The sequence below is a fragment of the Tinamus guttatus genome, unplaced genomic scaffold (genome assembly GCF_059628265.1).
Source record: "Tinamus guttatus ecotype Peru unplaced genomic scaffold, ASM5962826v1 Tinamus_guttatus_pri_ptg000004l, whole genome shotgun sequence".
Lineage (NCBI taxonomy): Eukaryota > Metazoa > Chordata > Aves > Tinamiformes > Tinamidae > Tinamus > Tinamus guttatus.
In genome coordinates, this window is record NW_028288538.1 from 8938828 (window position 1) to 8962631 (window position 23804).

At 36.3% G+C, this 23804-nt stretch overlaps 1 protein-coding gene across 2 annotated transcripts in view; it reads right to left on the minus strand.

Annotated features, from left to right (window-relative positions):
* Positions 1–23804, minus strand: part of EFL1 (elongation factor like GTPase 1) — a 73238-nt gene that overhangs the window by 16955 nt on the left and 32479 nt on the right. For both annotated transcript variants that reach the window (XM_088540004.1, XM_088539998.1), the window contains exons 15-16: positions 6826–6957; positions 4208–4355 (exon numbers count right to left, since the gene is read on the minus strand). In XM_088540004.1, the coding sequence (XP_088396130.1) occupies positions 4208–4355; positions 6826–6957 (280 nt within the window). The remainder of the gene's footprint in view (positions 1–4207; positions 4356–6825; positions 6958–23804) is intronic.

Here is a 23804-nt window from a genome sequence, read left to right on the forward strand (position 1 = left end):
AAATCAGGCCACTGAACAGGCACAATATTGTGCTGCCTGTGTACATGAAACCAGTACAGCAGCATGCGAGCAGAAGGACTAATGAAAGTCAATGTCTTTGGTGGATTTATATTGTGATTAGCCAGTGGAAGCCTTAGTCACTGTGGCCTTACAAACCTAAAGTATCAGTCACAACTGTGATCTGTTAAAAATGTAAATATACGACACATTATTCTGAAGTGAGAAGTCAACAACTATCTACGTTTAAAAAGCTGGATTGGGGAAGAGAATGACTTTTAAGTGTAATAGCTATTCCTAAGTATTACCACATACACATTCTTCAAAGATTTATGTCAGATTAACAGAACTGTCCACACATGCATCACACACAAGCAGTTAAAAATCAAATAAATAGGCCTTCTTGACTAGTTTCACGCACAGACATGTCATTAGTAGCATTTTTTCCTCTGCTTTAAGACAAAATACTCCCCCTAGTATACCTCAAGTAGCTTTGAATTGTACAGTAGCTGTAATGTTTTATTTTTAATTGCTTGGGTAAGTACAACTTCACATAAGACTAAAACATAAACACAAGAAATTATGGGAGAAATGGAAGCAAATGCAGCATTAACTACAGGAAAAAAATCAATTCTATATGAAAAAGCTACTATTTAGGATCACTAAGAATTTTTTTAAAAAATTTGTTAGAATAATTTAGATAACCAGATACCAAAAGATAATAACATTGCATAATGGGGGAAAAAAAAAAAAAAAAAAAAAACCACACACACACACCAGATAGTCCAAAAAAAAGATTCAGGTTTAAGAAAGAAAAGGTAATTTCAGTCTTTGCCTTTGAAGAGTCTCTGAAAGTACTTTGAAAGTACAAAGCAAGACATATTATGAAATAGTGGGTTAAGATTCTGGTCTGTCCTTGATACATAAGAACTAGTGAAATTACTGATTGACTTCTTCCACACCATTTATATCCTGATTTAGCAAGAGTACCAGCAACTTTAAGCTCTTAGGTTGCAATACAAAAGGCCTTTGCTTTCACCCTTTACACTGAATTGATGTGAATTACTTTATACAATGATGAAGAACTGCCTTAAAAGTAAAAATGTGTAGAACAAAGTACACACATATAGAACAAAGGCCACAATAAGAACAGGTAGAATTACAGAAGTTTCAACAATGTCATAGCATCTCTGCAAGACATTCACAATAGCAATAAAATGTGATTATTAGGTAGCTGATAAGATTTTCACAGCAATGCTATTAAACAATTTTTTTAGATTGCATTTTCATTCATTAATTTTCTTGATATTAGCACTCTGCAGGAAAACTTTCTCTACACATTAAAGGATATTTTATAAGAAAAAAAAATACTAGTCATTAAAATGCTGCAAGAGTAAAAGCTTCTCCTCTGTAAGCATCAATATGTTTTTTAACTGGCCAGCCAAAATATTCCAGATTTACAAGCTGCTTAGAGTCTTTAAAAAAAAGACTCAATTCATAAAAGACCACCTGCTTTAAGTAATGTATTTTAGTTATTTAGTATAATCACAAAAGCTCAAAAATGCCAATGGCATGATGGCAACCCTCCTGTTGAAATGGATGTTTATTAAGCACATGATCAGCTCCACGTTCATATACATACAGGACCTAACTCACTTAAAGACAGAGGAACAATGAAAGCCTTCTGCCAGATCAGCAAAAATAGCGTTTTTTTACCTCATCTGTAAGGGAAAAATTAGAGTCTCATAGCAAAATCTCCTTGGAAACACCTTGGTTGGAAAGAAAATGTTCACACCACTGGTAAAATGGTAATCCTGTGTTTTCAGAAATGTATAACAACTTTTTCTAGCTATATAATATAAAGTCCTACTGATTATCATCCATCTCACTGCTAAAATTACAACCCGTGGTACAATAAGCTATACAGAAAACAATCAGCACCAGACCAATGGGGAATGGTTGTTGGCATATTATGATACGAAAGTATAAAAATAATGTTTGACATTGAGTAGAGCTTAGCAGGCAATATTTTATTTACCTTTATATTTACCTTTATTTGTACAATATTTTTGACACCACATGTTTATGCAGAACTATTATACAAATAGAAATTTAATTTTTGTGTAAGGATATATAACTGATACCTGCAAAGGAGAAGCACTAAGAGCTTCATCTTAAAAGAATGTCTGCATAGTTTATATTCAAAGCCAAGTTAATGAAGTCATGTTAGATCACCTAAAACTTGCAGAAGAATTATTTACACGACTTGCAAGGACCTTTGTGAAGCTAGTAGCACTCTTGTATTTCAGCTCTACCTCATTCCCAAAATAAAACACTTACCTGTAATCAGTTTTGGAATAACTACCAGTCTGTAGCCAGTCCCTAGAATCAGTTCCAGTCAGCAGTGCCTACAGCTGAACCCTAGTAACTGATTATCTGCCTGCACAAAACAACCACAGCTGGTGCCACCTGAAATCACAGCTGTTGTCATCCAAGAAAACAGAGCTCCAAGTAAATGATCAGTTTTGATCCAAATCAAAGCCTTGAGAAACAACCAACTGCACTGTTTTTTGTAGAGTCAACTGTATAGACTTAGAAGACCTAGAGCAACTTACTCCAAGTATTTCATAAGCTGGAGTGATGTACACTTAATATTATCTCTGCCTATTTATGATTTGTAATGTTGGTATCTATAAAGTCTTATTATTAAACTTTGCACTAAGCCTTCACATGAGGAACAATTCACTGAAAATTGCTCTGAAATAGGTATTTAAAAAGCTATTAGTCTACATTCCAAGAAAAGTGAAAGAAAGACAAGACAAAACAACAAATCAGGATTGTGTTTCTTGCTTCTGAAAAAGAAAAAAAAAAACTGCCAGAAGGGTTATTATAGAGAAAATGGTAGCGAAGTACTGCTTGATTCTGGCACCCAGCATTAAATTAACAGAAATGATTTTACACTTTATCTTGAGAACCACTATTATAGCTGCTTTAAAACAGAAAGTGATGCCTCCCTTATATAGATATTTTAATGTTTTGGATGGAGAATTCTAGAGAATTTCTGCTGTAAGACCAAGAGAATAAAATATTGAAACATTGCATCACACTGCATCTTCCCAATGGTCTAATTTATTATTCTATTCTGCAAGAGTTAATTATGAAGAAAAAAAATCAAAACATATCCAAGGAAATTAAGCAGAAGCAGCAATATTTGTTTAAATAGAAATGGGTGAGTTTTTAAGATTCTGATCTTTTTTATCTATAACTTTTCTGCATCTTTGACAGTCAGTACTACGTTAACATAATTCTCTAAATACACATTTGAAAAGCTAAGATAAAATCAGCACTTAAGATTCAACTTAAAATGTGATAAGTCTTCAGATAGGGCCAGGAGGAGCATGAGCTCCCTACTCCTCCTGGGGCTCATGCATCAATGACCCATCCAGCAGCTTCAAGGGGGTCGAAGGTGGGAGTCCTGCTTTTCTGTACTCCCAGGCACTTCTTTCTACTTGCTCTACTAACTACCAGCACAGAATATCTATGTGCTCTGGTATTTTAGAACACTGCCAACATTTCCTTGAGATATATAAGTTAGGGTACAAAAGTGAAGCATTCTAACTCACCTGAGAGTTGTTTTTGATATCAACTGGGATGGATATGGGCATAATACGGACCTACAAGTATTCCTCACCAGGTCTGGGTTTTGCTTTAGAGAAAGTTGAGCAAAAGTGTGTGGGCAGAAGTATTACAGAAACTTCTAAGCAAACAGAACACATACCAGAAGTTATAGGAAAGGATGTAACGAGAAGAAGGAATAAAGTGTGCAAAAACAATGCTGGTCTTGTTGATTTCTAACTTTAGCGGGTTAAGTTGTCAGACTGGTTTCCCCTTGCAATTTCTGTTTGTACAAAGTAAGTTACATTAAGTAAAATCTGGAATCTACTACAGTTTGATTTCCATACAGATAATTGGCCCAGAACAGATACAAGCTGGAAATGGGAAGCTTGTGGCTTCTGCCATCTGCAAGTAATTTTTTAACTAAAAAATATATATTTATGATCCAAGGCAAAAAGCACTGGTGGACAAGTCTTCTACTTTACCAGAAGAAAAATCATAGATGTACATTCACCTGACCAATAGAAAAAACAACAACAAAAAAAAACAGAAAGCTACTGATTTAGAAGTATTTCTTCCTCCTCGCCCGTCTAACCTTTCTTTCAGGTCATCCAAGCAACGCTGAAGATGAACTTCTCCTGCTGTTACTAGCACATGCTCTCCTGTCTCCTGGATTAAAACTTGAACACATGGATCAGCTTGGTTTAAAAGCTTCATTCCTCTGACCAGCTGAGGCATATCACCTGGTAAAATAAGGTATTATTAACAAATTAATACTGAAGGACGAATATTTAGGATGAATATGAAGGATGAACTAAGATATACTTATGTAAAGTCTGAAACAGTAACACTCATTTTTATGGCAGCTTAAACACAACTATGTATTTTAGGTATACTCAAAAATTTTCCACTGAATTCTGAGGTCCTTCTCTGGGAATATTTCTACATATGACTCACTGTGGAGGGGTATTGTTTGAGACAGAAGCTAGTCGTAATTTGTAATAAAGAATTTATGTAGTGATGATAAAATTCACATTATAAAATCACGTGAATTGTTTAGTAGACAAAGGATTGCATGTTTTTATTGTATACAATTTTACAATAGGTTTAGTGTGGCAAGCAAGCTATTATACTGTTACTTCGTTTTCTTTATGCAATTAACTGCAGATATAGTTTGTATTTGAGTCTGAAATTTGAAGCAATTCCCGACCAGTGAAAGAACTGAATACTGTCAATACAAACCAAGCAAAAATTTCAGAAGGACATTTCTTATTTTCACTAATTATCAAGAAAAATCATTCTTAATACACTCTGACTGAGAAAGCATTTAAGGATTGTTTTCCTTATTTTCACTAATTATCCAGAAGTATCATTATTCTTTGTTACAAATATTTGAAGTTATCTTTAATTTATTCTGTTTATTTTCAGTCTTTCATGGATAAAATTCATGAATAAATTGTTTAAAATGCCCCAGTGTTAAATTTACCAATTCAAAAGCAGGAATGATTCCATACAGACTACTTAGAAGGCGTAAGACCAATGCACAACGAAGCAGCTCTAAAACTGTCACAACCTGAAAAGGTGAAAAATCTGAAATGCGTGAGCTTTTCAGTGAAATAAACACAGCTGTCCCTAAGATGAAGATGTCTTAAAGTTAGTGGAGAATGAACAACCATTCTCCAGCATAATTAAATATATGACAAAGTTACACTAAAGCTATGCAAGAAAAAAAAAAGTCAGCAGCCTTTAATCAGTAATGAAATTTTTAAAAATAAATATTTTCCCCTTTTTCTTCCTTCATATATGAGGTAAAGACTACCCATGAGCTTTCTAAGAAGAGATTTCCATATTCAGAAGGATGAGTGTTGTTCAACTTACAATTTCTTGTAATAGTCTCTAAATGAATGACATTGTATATTTAATGCTAAACTTGTAAGAGTATAATAGAAAAATAACCTAGAAAATCAACCATGAAAACAAAGTGAAAACAACGCAGTTTCAATTCAAATGGTGAGCCATTGCATTTTGGAATAGAGACTTTCAAACTTGTCTACAGTTAAGTCCTAAGAAAAAACAAACTATTCCTTTCTTTGAGGGGGTTTTGACCTGAAGATTTTGACATTAATTTGAAGATACACAGTTACATTGAAAAAAAAATATTTTGAGATATTTTTTCCAAATATTACAATGTAATTTTGAAGTACACATGGTGCAGAAGCTACACAAGCTAGTGTGCTAGGGCCATCCCAGAAGTACACACAGCTAACTGGCCAACTGATTGCTTTCAAGATACACCTTCAAGATATACCTACAACAACCCAGTTCTCCTTGTCTTCCCCTTACTGCAAACAGCTACTGAATTTCAGGAAACTTTTGCAAATGTAGTTACATTTGAAGCTTTTGTCCTCCTATGAAAATCGGTGAAAACCACAGAGATTACCGGGGAGGAGAACTGAAACCCTGATATAAGAATAACGTTGAAACACACAGAAACCACATCACTCAATAGTTTTAGAATTACCTTCCTTCAACATTTTCAACAAATGACTACATTCAGCATAACCAGAAACATCCAATACTTTTCAAATTGCTTTCACAAATGCAGAATGCATACTATATGGGTACTGGGTACTCAAGAGTCTAGGACACACACAGTTACTAAGACATCTTATCACTTTCTAAAATACATGTCATTTTAGTGTTATGAGTCATTCATATTTGAAGAGAAAGACAGTTATTTTCATTCTACTAAGACTGTGACAAAAAACCAGAAATCGGACAGAAATTCAAATGTAGTCAGAGAAATACTATCCAGTTAAAAAAAAAAAAAAAAAAGTAGAAAAATTCTACCCAGAGCTTGGTGATACAACATAAAAGAATGTCAGCAGAAATGAAAAATCCTAAAAACATAAATATGTTGAAAAAGGTGTTTCATGATAAAGGAATATCAAACCATGTGCTAGGTCTGACCATAAAGGTCACAAGCTGTTCTGTAACTCCCCAGTAACCAAAACAAAACCTAACTAGTCAGAAGAATCTCAGAAACAACAAGATACAGTCATCCAAGTATCACACCTATACAGTTTATTCCAGGCCAATCTCTAACTCAATGGATAGATCACGAATTACTGTAACCAGTGAAATCACTGGGAGCAAGAAGCTGGTTGCTATCAGTGTTGCTTCCTTACCACCCCCATCTACCTTTAAACTTACTTGGATGTTTTGGTTCAACAGCTACCCGCACAATTGGTGTCGCTTCAAAGTTGAGAGGTGTAAATGGTGGGCAAGCTGGAGACGTTGACAACGTTGCAGACTTCAGCACAAAATCCTGCAAGCCTCCTATTCCTAACAGGAATTGGACAGAAAGAAAAAAGAAACAGTCATATTAAATCATGTTAAACACATGATCATACAGCTCTAAAAGAGTCAGAATTACTCTAATTATTTGAGGTATTTGTTAAAATGTTTGTGCACAAACTGGGTACTTGGCTGCCTGGTGCGAGATTGGATGATTCACCTCGGTCCTCATTGCTTTCTCTTTTTATCTTACAAAGTCGCACTTCAAACTTTAAAGAGCAGAAAGGAGAGAGGACTTTTTCCCCGCCTTTACTAATGCTTAGTCCCTTTTACGGATATTTTTGGTGGTTTAGATTTAGAAAATTTAAAATTTGCAGTAACCTCTAAAAGTCAAAAGCCCAAAGCAGGACTAACTTCAAAGATAAATCCAGTTGCTCAGGCCCTTGTTCAGTCCAGGTTTAAAGATCTCCAAGGATGGAGACTCCACACACTCTCTGGCCAACCCGTTCCAATGCTTAAATACCATTGTTGTCAAGAAGTTTAGTTTTTTCTTAGGCCCACCTGGAAATCCCATTTTCTGCAACTCAATTCTTGTAAGAGTTAGAGTAACTCCTAGTAAATTACTAATTCTAATACATTTTATTATGTTGGCAGGTTGGAGAAAAATAAGTCTAAATCATAAGAAAAAAATATATAGAAAAAGATATTAGCTATAAATCTACAAAACAGCTGCTGTAAGTACATATTTAGTCTTGGCTGGCTGGTTTTCACACTTACACTCAAGACAATTCAAAGTTATTGCCCTCAAATTCCTAACCAATAAGACATCATTCATAATTCAGAGCTACAAACACAATACAGCAAGTGGGTGAGTAATAAAACCAACAAATAAAGTTGATATTTGATATATACAGTCACTTCTGATTTTCCCTCAATGATAAACAACCAGCCTTTCAATACAACTGCAACAGCATAAATTAAAAACCAATGCAACTTATTACAATTCTACTGAAATCTTTAGTTCATAATCTACACCTGCTTAAAAATAAATGTGTGTTTTTAGATTGCAGTTTATTTGTGTTCCCATCTCCTTATTCTCTCAAGGATGCCAGAGCAGGTGCAAGCAAGGAAGTTCTTCATCCCTGTCCTCTAGCATCAACCTAACACACTTCCAGGTTCATTTTTGGCTTGGTCTTGCGCATTTGAGGCCAGAAACAAAGAGGGTCAGTTCCACCCTATAAGATAACGAGGGAGTTTAAATTCTGAAAAGCTAGTCTGCTGCAGAATCATCATCTGCAGGATCAGGCTGTTTAAGGCTGAATGTTTGAGCAGCAGAATGTGCCAAAACTTGAAATGTCACTGCTTAAGAAAACCTTTCTGAAAATAGCTGGAAGAACAACAACATTTAACAGCTTTAAGTACAGAACAGCAGATGCTACAAAGAAAATAAATCTGTATAAACTCAGGGTTGCACCTGACCTATGACCAGCATGTATTTCCTCTTTTTTGCTTATTCAACACGTGGCTTGAATGAAAAACATATGCTGGATCATCATCACCAGAGACTGAGGAGAGAGGATGGTACATTTTATTCTGATCTCCTCCAGCTGGTAAAAAGAAAATGATTTAGAGTGGGAGATAAATGGCTTCTTTTCACAGAATAATGTGAACAAGAGAAATCAAGTTACCAGATCTATTGCTTTGGATCAGCTTACTCTTTTGTTGACACAAGTTATAGAACTGTTATTACCATAAAGAAAATTTAGAGCTCTCTGCTTATTTGTATCCTATTTGAAGGTACGTGTATTATACAGGTTTCTGACAACCGCAATATGCTACAATCAAAGAAACCTGTCAATTTCTATGAAATTGGTATGCTTACAACCTCAGCATTTTAATTGCTTCACGGTGTGCTTAAGCATACAGACATAGCCAGCCCTGATGAATCTATTTATTTATTTAACCTTTTTTTAACTGGATGTTGTCAAGAAGTCACAAAGATTAAAGATTTCTTAACATTTTTCTGCATAATAAATTATGAAAAAGCAACAGCTAATGCCTTTTCTGAATGATATTAGACTATGATGTCACATAACTAATTCACAAAAGTACCACAAAAATGTCAATAAGAGAATTCTACTGATTTGAGATTAATGAGAATTATGCTGATATATCCATCTCCAACTTACTGTTTATCCCTCTGAAATATAATGTACTGCTTGAGACCACAGATATTCTAAACATATAATATTTACATGCTAATCAGTTGAACAGAGTTAGAAAAGCCACTTCAAAGATAAGCTTATGTATTTGCCTCCCATTTTAAGACTGCTTTTGTCACATTCAGTCATGAAATATCTAACCTATCGTAGACATATTCTCCTTCTCATTTCTTCTACAGTACAACAATTTCCCAAAAGATTGTTCCAAAAGGAATCAGAAAGAAGAAAAAAATGCTTAAGCAAGAAAAGTTAGAAAGGCTATATTACTTAGGACTTTTACTTTATGTTTTAAGAAATTAAAGAATGAAATATTAAAAAGCATTATAAGCACTTCTGAATATTCAAGGTATATAATTTGCCACTCACTGAACTAAATATGCTTTTAGGCAGTTTGTTGTACATTGCTTCTTCCTCCCCTCTTTTCTTTTTCTCTCTCTTTCAAAACAGAAGCTCTAGAAAAGCTTTAGTTAAAAACTCTATAGGAATTTTTATATGGGAGAATAAGACCAGGAATCTGCTGTCATTTATTAACTCTGACTGGGGTAGTCATCTAAATTCCCAATTTTATACAAAAGAAAATGGTGAATTCTGTTCTGAGGATCACGTATACTTGGGGGTGGGAGGGCAGTTTCTAGTGAACCTCTTATTTTGCAATATACTGTGTAACAGGACTCTTTCTAGCACAATACATATACACAATACAGTCTGTTCTTCCCAGTAAGCAGCCAAAGAACCTTTACACATTTTATCTTTATTCTTCTTTACTGAAAGCCAGTTCATAAAGCAAAGTCCAGTATCTACTAAATAGCTACTACGGTAAATATCTGTTTTCTTGTGCATAGCCCTGCTGAGATTATGGGGTTTACAATGTAGAGAGCTAGAAAGCAAGCTACATAGGCTAAGGTCAGATCTATCTAATGATATCATATGAGATGTGATACTATGCAAGAGACCAGATCACTTTTCTTAAATTCTATATCTAAATGCTTTCCTCCTACTGGAGGATAATATATTTTGTTTTTAAAAAAGCATTCCCACATACTACTAGTCCCCAAAGAAAGAATCACAGTGCCTGGACTCAAATAGACTTGAATAATCAGAGATGCTGACAAAAATACCATTGTGCAGGGCCCAGTCCATGTGCCAAAAGACTTCCTTGAAAGAAAGGTAATGTTACAAAGCTCAGTGCTAAAATGGAAACTCTCAGATAAAGCAACACTAGTTCTGCAAACCTGATACCATCTCTGAGGAAAACAGGCAAGCTTCCAGATATCATGTGGAGGTTCCATTTCCAATATTTTTTAATTGCATCTCTTGTCCTAATGAAGCCAATCCTACACAGAATTGGCCAGCCAACTGACTTTCCGTGGCATATATGAAGAGTATTTGTCCACAAAGAAATGTAACCAGACACCTGCTTTTTACAGACACCCTATTCAGATTACTCTGACAAATGGTTCACATTGACCAGAAATAAACATATTTTTAAGTGTTAGTTTAAACAGTAGCTCTCAATCTGTGGGTTGAAAATAAATACTGAATTCAGACATCACCTTAATAGACAAGGAAGTCATTACAAGCCTATGAAATAACGTTAAAGGCAATCTTCTGAGTTCCATTAACATTTAAAAGTAGAGTGAATTATGGTGTACAATATTCCTACACAGATGCAGAAATGCTAGATTTATTAACATCCTCCTTTTGTTCAGTGCTTTATAACTATTAATTGTCCTAGAAGATAAGAATACTAAATTAAGGATATACTTACTTATAATCACTGGTGTTTTTACTAAAGGATAGAAAGCACATGGTAAAAATAGATCAAAACATCATGATTGAAATTTTCAAAGCAGTAGGAAATTTAAGAGAAGTCTACATTTACTTTCTGCCTTTGTGTCTTGCTGGTAACCACCACACCTCAGACACTTAGTTTGCTGCCTTTAAAGTACACGTTTCCAGCTAAATTCAGCTATCAAGATCTAAACACATAATAGATCAATTTCAAGATAGACATAATTAGATTCTTTTGATGTAGAAAGATTTAGTATTTAATATTCTTTCAAGATAAAAAAAACACAGCAGACGCTACCACCATGCAAAACTGCTTCAATCAGATAAGGAAATAATTCAGTTTGCAGTGTGAAAATCAAACAAAGAAAAATAAGAGCTGCTTAAATTTTAACTTCTGCCACATTGTTACGAGCCTCAGCACATCAGTTCAGAGGATCTTTATCTTCTCTCGCTGATGATATCACCACTTAAACATCCCTGGCTGCTGTGGAATGGAGACATGTCAAACTATGGACTAACACCATAAGGAACTAAGTAAAGCAAAGAGCTAATGTTAATCTACCCAGTAAGGCTGTGTCTCCACTGAAATATATCATTTCTTATCAGCACTGTTTGTTTAGAAAGATTAAGATTTTACAACATGCAAAGCCTCCTGGCTTAAATACTCCAGGCAACAGTACTGTGGATCAGTGAAGGAAGATTATGCGAGTTCATTCTAAATTCATGTAAGAGGAGGTGTGATGCAAACTCCGTAAATGTACACAATCTAAAATCTCAAGACTAGCACCTGCCCTTTGTTTCAAAGAGTTTACAGACTAGAACCTTTATGATTTTATTTGGACAGTAATAAGTATCAAACACTTGAATCTTTTGTCTTTCCCCCTAGGAAAAAAAAGATATATTTTTAGAAGGTGCTATTAGAAACAGATACAAGGAAGTAAATTCATCAATCCACCTTAAGAACATAATTAACTCTCACATGTTTCAAATTTCTCCAGAAAATAAATAAGCTAAACGCCAATTAAAATAGAGAAGGGCAAAGTACATTCATCAAGTAATTCTAAAATCAAGAAGTTAATGAAAACAGCCCCAATCAATTATCATTCCCCTTCTGATCTATTCACAGAATTGTCCTTGCCCAACACCTAGCACAAACCTGGAAAAGGTTATACCATTAGCACACTGGTACCTATTAGGATGACTAATAACAGTTCAGTGTTTCCTCATACCCTTTATGAAACAACCCTCATCTCTCCATTACTATCTGTAATTAAAAAGAAAGGGCTTCTGCAAGTGGAAATAGGCCTCCTGTAGAAATAAACTGGGTTATAATAATGTCTTTCATATTCAAGGTATCTTAAAATGTTTTACAAATTATTGAGGTTAAATGCTGGAAACTGCAGGGACTTTGGACAAGCAGGCTGCTATCATGGCTTAAGAATACCTTGCATTATACTTTCAGCTCCTCACATTTTAAGCATGTTTCTCTTGAGTCTCACCGGCACTGCATCGAGACATCTGAGGGCAGAACTCGACCTTTCTATATTAGAAACTGTTTCTGAAAGGGATGGGAATGTAAATCAAGACAGACCACATTCTAGCTGAGATTTCATCAACTTTTTCCATAATGCAGACCACATGTTAGCACAGCTTGCTGGTGAGCCTCCTCATCTCTAATTGTGTACTTCCCCCCCCTCAATCTTCTTACCTGCTTCTGTGGCAAGTCGGATTTTTTGTATGGAAAATAAAATATTAACAAGTAGGTACATGATTTTAGCTATCTTCACAGCTTTCCAATGATTTTGGAAGAAAAGTTTATTAAACATTTTCTGTTTCAGTTCCTCTTTCCCAAGGTGTTTCCCTTCAGCTGAGACAGTACCACTCATGCAGCTAAATCTCTAAAGATCACCAATATCCCTCAGGCTTTAGAAGTCTCATCTCCAGTTTTGTCATGAGTTTCAAAGAAACAAGTTAAACCTAAACATGTGCTAGAAACATGTGCTAGGCAGCAGAAACTTCAAGCATTTGCTCAGTACATGGGAGTTATAACGTTATGCTTTTACTGCAGCACTTCACTTCTGGTTCCCAGCAGGAAGCGGGCAAAACTTTCTGGCCAGATGACAGTAAACTCTCAGCTACCTTATTATTAAAGTTACAACAAAGTTTGCTCCTCCAAAGGGCACGATCAGGTGAGAGGACATTAAATGCAGGAAGTGGCTGCTGGCACAAGCAGCACCTCAGTACTTTACTACTGAATCACTGAGCGTAAGGACCCATGGAGCACGACGGCAGCTCACTGGGTTCCTGCAGGAAAAAGGCTAGCGGTTCAAAAAAGTGAACTGCTTTGAAAAGCTGCTTTGAAAAGAACTTTAAGATATCTTTAAAGCAAGAATTTTAAAGATGTAATGTCAAACACAGAAATCATGTGGTTTAACAGAGTGTTTGCCTAAAATTTCCTGTTCCAACATTACATTTTCAAAAGAGGGCTGCAAACTTATGTAATGCGCAAATAAACATCATTACTATGGTGCAGAGACTCTTTGGAAAAAATACTGCACATGCAATTAAATACTTAGGGTACATAACACACATCTCCTAATTGTTGACTGAGTGGTTATTGTAATTATGATCTTTTGCATACTCTCCTAGGGCTAAAAAAAAAAAGAGAGTTTCAAGAAAATTATAAGAGAAAATCTTTGCATTAAATTGTAAATGGTGGTCAAGTGAGTGGATAGGAGAACCATCTACACACAGTATTGGTAAAAAGGCACCAAAACAGATTAGTGTAAAGAAGCTATTTGGTAAAACACTAATTTACCTTTAAGTAAACAAAATAAACCTAAAATCAGTTGACACTCCAAATACGATTTCTGGGTTTACATGTAAGTGCAGCCAGAATGAGATACTGATTTCTAATTTGCTGAGTAAATCAAATAAATAGAAAAGATGGAAGTATTTCAGACAACGACGTTTTCTTGCACTACAAGATTCGTCATGCTCAGCTACTTAAAAATATATTCTAAATACCCAAAGGTAATCTAACTTTTCCCATAAGACAACAAAACACCAATTCCAGTTAACAGAAGAGTAATACAAAATAATTTATTTTTAAATCAAGCTAGGAATAGCATAGTCTAACCAACAGGCCTTTAAATAAAAATGTAATTTCACTTTTTACTCAGTTTTATTACTATTCCCTGAAAATGGGCAGACTTCATTTATATACTGGTTTCTTAAATTGGAGATCATAAGAAATCAGTAACACCTGCTACTTCCCAGAATCATTTGCAAAGGGTGTTAAAATTAATGAGGCCTTCAGGCATTGATCTTGCAAGGAATTCATTTTAACCTGTAGAAGACTTAGAGGTTTTGTCACATTGTGCCTAGAAAAGGCTACATGAACATAGTGCTGCAAGTTCTGCGTTGGATAACCAAGGGATATGGCGAATTTAAAACTACTACCAGAAGTACCAGTGAAAACAACTCACTTTTTTCTTGAGCTACACTTTAAAATTTGTCTCTTTGGGGAACCTAGATATATGCAATTTACTTTTCATTTGTTAAAATAGAATAGGAGACCTTTATTACTCAACACATCAGGTTGAAGTAAGGTAAGACCTGATGTGTTGGACAGACTCATCAGTTACTAGCATACCTTAAAGATCACAAGTGGAAGGAACACACCAGTGAGCAAATGCATTTACTATCCTGTGGGAAATGCCCTACTGAGTCAGTGACGATTTTTCCTGCTAACCTGTAAGATATGCAAGTAACTCATCCAAATTTCCAAGACTTGAGCACATTACTATTCCCAATGCCTAATTCTTTGCTTCTAGGGCAGTGTTTCCCATCACACTGCAATTGCTTATAAAAGATTTCTGCTTATGTATTTGGTGAACATAGCTTGGTCTTCAAAGTATCACGTAAAATGGATAATTTCAGTTTACATTATACGAATGTTGACACCTGTTTAATTAAAATCTTTTTCATTAATGGTAAAGAATAAAATACAATTTGACCTGAAGCTGCAAAAACAAATAAACAAAAAACCCCAACTTTAAATACTTCATTTGTAGTTACAAGCAATGTAGTTACAAGCAATAATATGTGGGGGGAAAAATAATTAGAAGAAAGATTCTAACAAGGGAAACCACTTTGATAATGCCTTTAATTATGAGTACTTGACATAATGAGTGTAAAAACAGATGGCATTACAGGGAACAATGTCTTAAGTACACTTGTATCACCAGCCTAATAAATCTCTAATAATGAATTATTTGATCATGCTTTACAGCTTAGCAGCAAAATAATTTGAAGAAATAAAGATTAAAAATACAGTTAAAAGAGACAAAACCAATAAACTATTTATTGCCACCCAATAACCTACTACAACCGGGCCATAAGTGCTGTTCTCGGAGTGCAACGCGATGTGCTCTAAATATCACCGATATAATGAAGGGGAACAGGGACAAGACTTTGGTGAAAAGTGCAGATGGAATCCCAAGACAGGCAATTACAAAACGCAGACATTAATTCTTTAAAAAAAAGTACCTGGGAAACACCAAATAGCAAAACTCTGCAAAAAACAGTCTTGCTAGCTCTCCGTTATTCTTCTTAATAAGGATTTTTGACACAGTGATACAAAAAATATTATTCAGGAGACACCAGGAAAGGAGCCTAGGGCATTAAGATCTCTACACCAGGTAATTCCTTAATGCTTAATTTTCTTTCCCCCTGGACATAACACCAGACACAGAGTCCTTCACTTGTATTGAAGGGTAGAAGGGGAAGAGATCCAACTCCAAACAGCGGAGTCCAAGAACGCCATCCCGAGGAGAACGCAAATGATCTAGCAACTCTAGAAAGGGCATTTCTGTTCGTGAGATCCTACACCTTCCTGGCACCGGCACCAGCTTGGTTGGAGTCGGAGTGAGCTGACTCCTGGGGCCAAATCAGAAGAAAACGAGCCAACCAAAAAGGCATTTTCCACCTCCCCAGGGTTTCACTCCCCCAACTACCAGAACAGGAGACTTGTAAAACACACTTGCTTCTAATACACCGCTCAAGAAAAAACACATTGAAACATTAACCAAACGCCTATGGTGCGATGAAGCCAAAGGTAGCAGGAGCAACATGCACGTAACAGTCAGGTAAGAGCCCTTTTCCTCTCCCATGCACGTGGGAGAGGAAGGTGACGACTCACAGCCCTGAGGCGGCTGTGGCCCCTCGGCCCGGGAGGGCTCTGGCCGCTGCGGGGCTGACTCAGCGGAGCGGAGCCCCGCGCCGGATCATGGATCATGTATCACCCACCAGCGGCGACAGCGGCTGCTGCTCCGAGACAAAGTACAATCTCAAAAAGCAGGACGTCAGCTGCTTTTCCAAACAAAAGAAATGTGACCATTTGCCACGGCTAGGTATCAGTTTTAAAAGCTCCAGAGGGGTCCTACGCATCTGCTTCTCATTTCTACTAAAAATGGTTTACGATATACTTGATTACTTAAATAACTTTTTTTTTTTGGGTCGAGGAGCAATGCTTCTTACACATTATGTCATACTTCCTGATGGGATTATTTATATGAAAGAATGCTTTAAAAACGGAGTATGTTTTTAGTCTCATTTCCAAAGTAAAAGCTGCTTGTGTAATCACATGTTCTACCCTCAACCACTTTTAAATACATTGGTCAGGTTCCCCTGAGCTTAGCCGGGCCAGCACGAGAACCCTCTGTTCACAACAAATTCCCTTTCCACAAGTTATGTAAAATTAATGGCTAGGAACAGAGAAGAGACCAAAATTGGTGAGCTCACATTAAGGAAAAAAAAAAAAAAAGGGCAGGCAAAACATGCTGGTTATATATTCTGCTGGGAAGCAGCTGTCTGGAGACCAGCAGGCACATGCTGGCCAGCCAAGAGGACACACACAATTGCAGGAGAGGCGTAGCTCGGGACAAGCGGAGGATTTTAAGGACACCAGTCCACAGGAATCTCGGCTTTGTTATACCACTGCTTTTTGAACATGTCACAAAACAATTGGACTTTTGTGGGAAAGATCTGAAAATTTTAACCACCAAGATCCCATACGTTTCGGCTGTCGTTTTGAAGGCTTCTTGCAATGCAACTCTTTACATCCCTAAATCATGTAGGTTGTCATTCGGAATTCCTCAAATGTGCTTTCAAGTTCCTTGCCCTCGACAGCACCAGCAGACTAAATGGAAAAACAGTTTGCAAAATCTCATTGTTGATATTTAAATACAATAACTGATGTAACAGGACTTGCCAGCAGGTTCAGGCCTTCCTTTTGATTAATGGATTCACACTCATGCAGCTGACAATGGTTGACCCAACACTTCAATGTTGCATAATACATGATTTATACAAAGCTTAACATGTGACACTTGGAAAACACCAAGTATTTAAATGAATATTTGTTGCTCAACAACATATTTCAAAAGTCCAATTAGTAACTGAGACAGATTTCTATCAAAGTTGGCAGCAACAGTACTTCACCCTCCGAAGCATAAATCAAACAGCAAATAAACTTACCAACTGCATAATTTATACATTCAGAGCTTTTTTCCCCCTTTTTTTTTTTTCTCCTCTTCAGAAGTATGCTGTGCTGATCAAGGTCTGCTTACCAAGTCAACAATAGTGGGTTTAAACCAAGTACCTTGGAAAAAACGTGTCCACTTCAAATGCACTAGGATCACAGAAATCTCTCCACTCCGAAACGCTTTCGCTCAAGTTTCAGATGGGGTCTGTACAGTCATTACATTTTTTCTAATGGGGTCTCACTGCCTTCCTCACTACAAATAGGCTCAGAAACAAATATGGTGATTAAAGTAAATAAATAATCACCATCAAAATTAGGTGAACCATCTACCAAAACATGTATACACAAAGGATACTCACAAAGCAAAAACAGCTAGAGTCCATGACTTCCATGACTGAAGAGTAGCCTTGGAAAACGCAGCCTCTCGTTTTTGAAAAATAGTGACCAAGGTTTGCCCAACTCCACAGCAGACCTCACTGAGGAGAATTTGATAGTAAGCAAAGAGCTGTATTTATTTTTGTCTTTATTTTATATATATATGTGTGTGTGTGTGTGTGTGTGTATATATATATATATATGTATATATATGTATAAAATCTGGTTCTAGGTGTCAATGGCAAAATTCGAAAATACAGTCAACAACTGCTCTTCATCTTAAGCCAGAAATGCAGTTGTAATAGTCCCTCAAACATTATCTTTATCTCTTCATAATCTGAACTAAACAAGTCTTTAAAATTAATAGAGGTTTTACAATCTAAAGTTCTAATAGCGTAAGGAGAAACTGTAAGTTTTACCTGTGCTTGCTCTCTTCTGTGGTATCTGTTATTTTCAATTCATATAGTTTTGACAATGGAATTAGACTGTCTATTAATGGATAAGTGTAAATGAAACTTGCACTGCTTGGCTTGCAATCCCTAAAGAATCATATTTTTAGTAAATATTAGCTTTTCTAGTGATTCACTGAACAATAAACAGCTATACAGTCTCTAACCGTTCGGCCTAACCATCCAATACTGCCCCTTTAACGCTGTTGTTTAGCAGGGCTGAGGAGTTTGACTCAGTTGATGCTCCTAAATATAGCTCTGCCTTAATTCCCCCCCACAGCTTCCAAGCCAGACAAAGCCAACCTTATGACTCACCACCTTCTACAGGCCAAGCAGCCCTCACAACTCTTCTGCAGTTTCATGGGAAGCGTGAACCAAGAGCAAAATCCCAGAAAAATATTTGGAGACTAACTGAACATAGCTTTTATTAAGAATCTCTTGACCTGTAACTCTTCCACAAAATAAATACATTTCAGATTTCAAGTCTCTACAACTGTTCAAGCACAGCGGGCTTGGGTGCAAAATTTGAAACTGGTCCTTCTCACCAGCACTCCAATGCCTTCGCTAAACCAATCCTCTGCCCCTTCTTCTGAACTCCTGGAAGAGATCGTGGTAGCAGCAGCAGATGGAAGCAAGAGAGAAATGCACAAAGTAATAAAAGGCTTTTGTGGCTAGCTGTAATGTAGATGTAGAGGCATTACACAACCACACGTAGCACTTACTGCAAGAGGGCTAAGCAAGCTGTATGCTGTGAGCACTACATCTATTACTCAGTAAGATAAACACATCTTCACGTGCGGTCTGAGCGCGGTATACGGCTTCTCTCTCCATGACAGAGACAGCCTGGCTAGGATTAGGAAGTGTCCTAGTAGGAATTTAAAATACATTCAAATAAACTGTCTTCATGAATTAGTGGTTTATATGGCATAAACTATGCCAGCTAGCAGAGTTGTTGAAATTGCCTAGGTTGCGATTTCTCTAAAATATTCTCTACATGCTCTATTTTTTTTTATTTTAAATTAACATTGGATATCCAAGGTAATCCAAAAGAAAAGCTCAAGTTGAAAGAGTAACAGAAAGAAAAGGCAGAGAGAAGAGGGAAATTTTCAGGAAAAACCTGAAGCTGGGGAGAAATGGAATATTTCACACTCATGTTAACTCTCCAGAGGCAGGCTGACAGAGCTTAGGACAAATTTCCACAGTCTGGTTATTAATTTGGGAAGCAAATAGTGTAGACATATGAAAGTTAAAAGAAATATCCAGAAATTTTTTCTTCTCCCTCTGAAATAAAAGAGTAGTTTTTCCTCAGCAAAAGGGAAGTATCAAATAAAAAAGTGTTAAACACTATCTTTTACCAACCATGGCTTTAGCTTTTGGCTTTCAGAGTGCTCAGATTTGAGTTAAAATATCAGAAGATTTTATGCATGAAGAAATGTGCATCAAAACAATAATTCAAAGTTTTGAATATATTAAATAGATGTTTAAATATATCATCGTATTTAGTGTGACAAGAGCTGAGAAGACACTAGATAAACTAGTCAGAAGGCTGAGTAAAAACAGTTACAAATTAGATTTAACCAACAAAACCAATGCTGCCTATAGCAAAACTATTTTTCTCCACCACTCATTCACTGCCTCCTTCAGGGCACAGAGATGTTGAGATGATTACATTGTAGTTTCTAGATCTAGCTTCCTACTCCCCCAAAGAATTGCATGCGGTTAATTTAAATGCAAACAAACATCAGCATTTAAAGTGAAAACATATGCCTTTGATATGATTCTCCAGGCAGGTGACCTATGTTATTAAAAAGATGTGTTGTAAGAGCACCTTGTCCTGCTCAAAAGGGACACAGCAAAAGCAGCAGCAGTGTGAATGAAACACAGCGAGAGAAAACCTATCATAGAAATTGAGATGCATACACATCTAAAATATAGAAATTAGCTGAACTGATAGTTTAAAGTAAAAAGCAAAAAAAAACCCAAAAAGGAAAAAAAAAAAAATCTCCTTCACATCTTCATTGGTTCATATCTTACTAGAAGTCTAGGTTAAAGATCCTTCAAAACAACATGACAATTACACGTTTGTTTAGTACTGCCAGGAGGGATAATTTCCTCAAAAGCATAATATTGCTTAATACTCTGACAAGATTTTATATTTTTAACTACCTTTTTGTACATCAATTGACCACCTTTGCTAGGAAACTGAAAAGCTTAATTCATTTCATAGAAAGTAGCCGGTTTCTAACCAGAACAGATAAACAGTAGCCAGCTGATTAAAACCACTGACTTCTTTTCAAACATGCCATTATCTGAAGAAAGAGCATCATCAGTACCATGACAAATGTATTTTCCATACATAATATTAGAGAAATTAAATCCAGTCATGATTAAAATTTCATTTATGCTTTGGTAATTGCACATATTCATAAAAAAAGATTTCAATTATGGTGTCTTTTTGTTTCTGAAATGCTGTACATGCAACATATTCAAACATATTTGTGTAGCTCTGATGCCAGTGCCAGTACCTCACTCCAACACCATCGTATGGAAGCTCCACGCTGGGAAAAAGCACTTTTTAAAGACAATGACTAGCACTGAACAACAACAAATCAAACTGAACTGACAGAACTAGCTGAAAGAAATTTATTCTGATCAGAAATATTTCAGAATTGTAAGGTTTTTTTTGAGTAGTAAATGGACAGATAGACCAATATAATCATTTAATATTGATTTTGGCTTCCTCCGCTGCCCTGGGCTGTTCAGTAATCTGACCCTCCTGAGACGCCAGCATGTGTTTGCTACACACTTTCACTAAAATTATTTTCCTGTGTACTAGTGCTCTGTGCAAGGTTGTAGTCAGAAATATCTACAGAGACCATAGTTAACCAACATTAACCGAACAAAGTTTTATATGTGCATATGCAAATAGTAAACTGGAAACCTGAATGTATCCATACACTTGGGCAACACAAATGTTAATTCTTGGGAAGTCTAAAACATAGAGAACAGCCCGAGTTTCAAATATAAGATTACTAACACTACTCACAAATTATCTCAAACCAATAAATACTCATGGAAAATTAGCATATACAGTCCCTAATTTGGGTACATTATCTCCCACTTAAACCCTGTGCTTGGAGTAGTTATTTTGTACGTATTTCTGAAATGACACTGCAGGCTCATGGCTCCAATCTTAGAAAACTCATGGCTCCATGAAACAGGAGAAAGGAAATTCTATTAGAATAGCTCTCAAGTTTTAAAAAGATGTATAGTAACTAGTTCTGCAAAGGGAATTCTCCAGTTATTCAATTCAGAAGTAGGAAAACAATCCTAATATCGCTGTGTACAGAGAGATAAAAGATTCAGTTATATAGCCTAGACACAAATCCCTGTTAAATCAGGCAATTTACACCTCTGCTGAGAGCTGAACCTTAGAAACAAATTCCTCAAACTATAAACACTTGCTGGCTCACTCAGTCATTTACTCTGGCGCCCTGGTGTCCAAATTCATCACTGAACAGAGGCTTCCCAATTCATCATACAGTACTCCAGAGCTGCACAAACAGGCAGGAAATTCCTACATATGAAATTCTGACAACTTGGAGCACAAAGCCAAAATAACTCTGGTTCATCTATCACAAATCCTCATTTATAAGTAGATATAAGCAGATACAAAAACCTCTTGAGATTTTCAATTAATCAAGGCAATTGGATGAAATTCATGGCAAGCACAGGATATGCCATAAAGCTATGCCATGATGGGTCACTTACTAAATAAAACCGACATGCTACATCACAACAGGGTACTATTGGATAAAAAAAAAAAAATATATGGATATGCAGAGTTATCCAGTTCTTTGAAAACTGTTGCTTAAGGCTTCCATTGCTACTATTTTACATTGGTGAAATAAGTAACTTTTAACACTCTCATGATCCTAATCTACAGGAAATTTCTTAAGAGTACTGGTCAGGTAATAGATACAGTTATTTCTACAGACAACTGCTCTCTCTCTATTTAAACATGGGTGTACTCAATCTCATGGAGGAAAAGAGGGTAAGATCCTCTCCTAAAAAGACTTTAAAAAAATAAAGTCAAACCCAACTGCACACTCACAAAGGAGATTTGGAGATTTGTGAGATAAGGCAGCTATTATCAGGGACCCAAACCCACAAGCACTTTGATTTTCAAAGGCTGCCCAGGGGCAATGACTATTCTCCAGTCTCAGACTGTTAAACCAGGAAAGGGAATGGGGCTGCTCTGGCTCTCTGGATTCTGATCCCGGATATGTCTTTAGTAAGACACTTGTGGATAATAATTAGCAGCTAATAAATTTGAAGTCCCAAGTGCAAGCGTCACCTCTTTGCGGGACGGAGCGAGGATGTTCCACAGAGAGGGCTGCCTGCACCTCAAACTTCTCCCCGGGCTCTTTCCAGCTCTTTTCCATCACGCAGCCTCAGAGCAGGTGGGTGCTGCTGGGCTTGGAGCTTCTACAGGCAGCACGGGTATGAAATAGTCCCCATTCCCCTTACCCTCCTTGCCCACGGCAGGGTTCAATAGCAGCAACATGCACGGACAAGTCTGGACAGTTCTCACTCCGGAGCTATTTGGGAAAACTCAGGCACCAGCAGTCACTGAAGCTGCCTACACGCGGACCCTGAAGAATCTGCACCACTTGTTTCCTCTCTGGGAGACTCTCTAGAAATTCTATTTTCATTTTCATGAATGCTCAGATTTTACTGATGTTAAATTATTACTATTTCCTTCAAAACAGATACAGAATATTTTATTATTCCCTTTTTTCAAAAAGTTAAATATTTCAATTTTTCAACATTGCAATCTAACAGTGATCAAAAGCAAATTTCAAGGCACTTCAGCCAGAACAAACAAGTTTTTATTTTAAATCATCTCATACTACTCTGTTTTAGAATACCATAAAAGCTTATCTTCTACTAGTGAACTAAATACATTATCTAAGATCACAATAAACACCTGAAGCTAGTCAGGTTAAAAGAGTCTATCCTCAGAACCACAGAAAAAAAAATAAAGCTCTTCAAAAGGCAATTTAAAAAAGTAAAATTAGAGAGAAAACTAGAAAACTTTCATAAGGAAGCTATAAGTCATTCAAAGAATTCTACCCCCAAAACTATAGCTGTGGCAATGTCACGTTACCATATAAAGTCACACATCCCAGTATGTTACATCTCTGACCTAAGACATGCCATATTTTTTCTCTCCAGTGTTTTATGCTCTAATATGTTGTTACTGATTCATAACCAATGTGATGAATCACTACTTCTGCAATCAACTTTGCCATTCCAAATCCCCATAAATTTAATCACAAATATAACATTTAATAAAATTATAAGGCAAATCTGAAATTGTTTTTTTAGCTGTGCACCATGTTATATTGCCCAGTAAGCATCACAGATGATTCAGCATGGCTGTTGGAACCACACACAGCAAAGAGCAGCAATGGCAAGGGACTAAAAACACTGCAGCAAAAATACAGT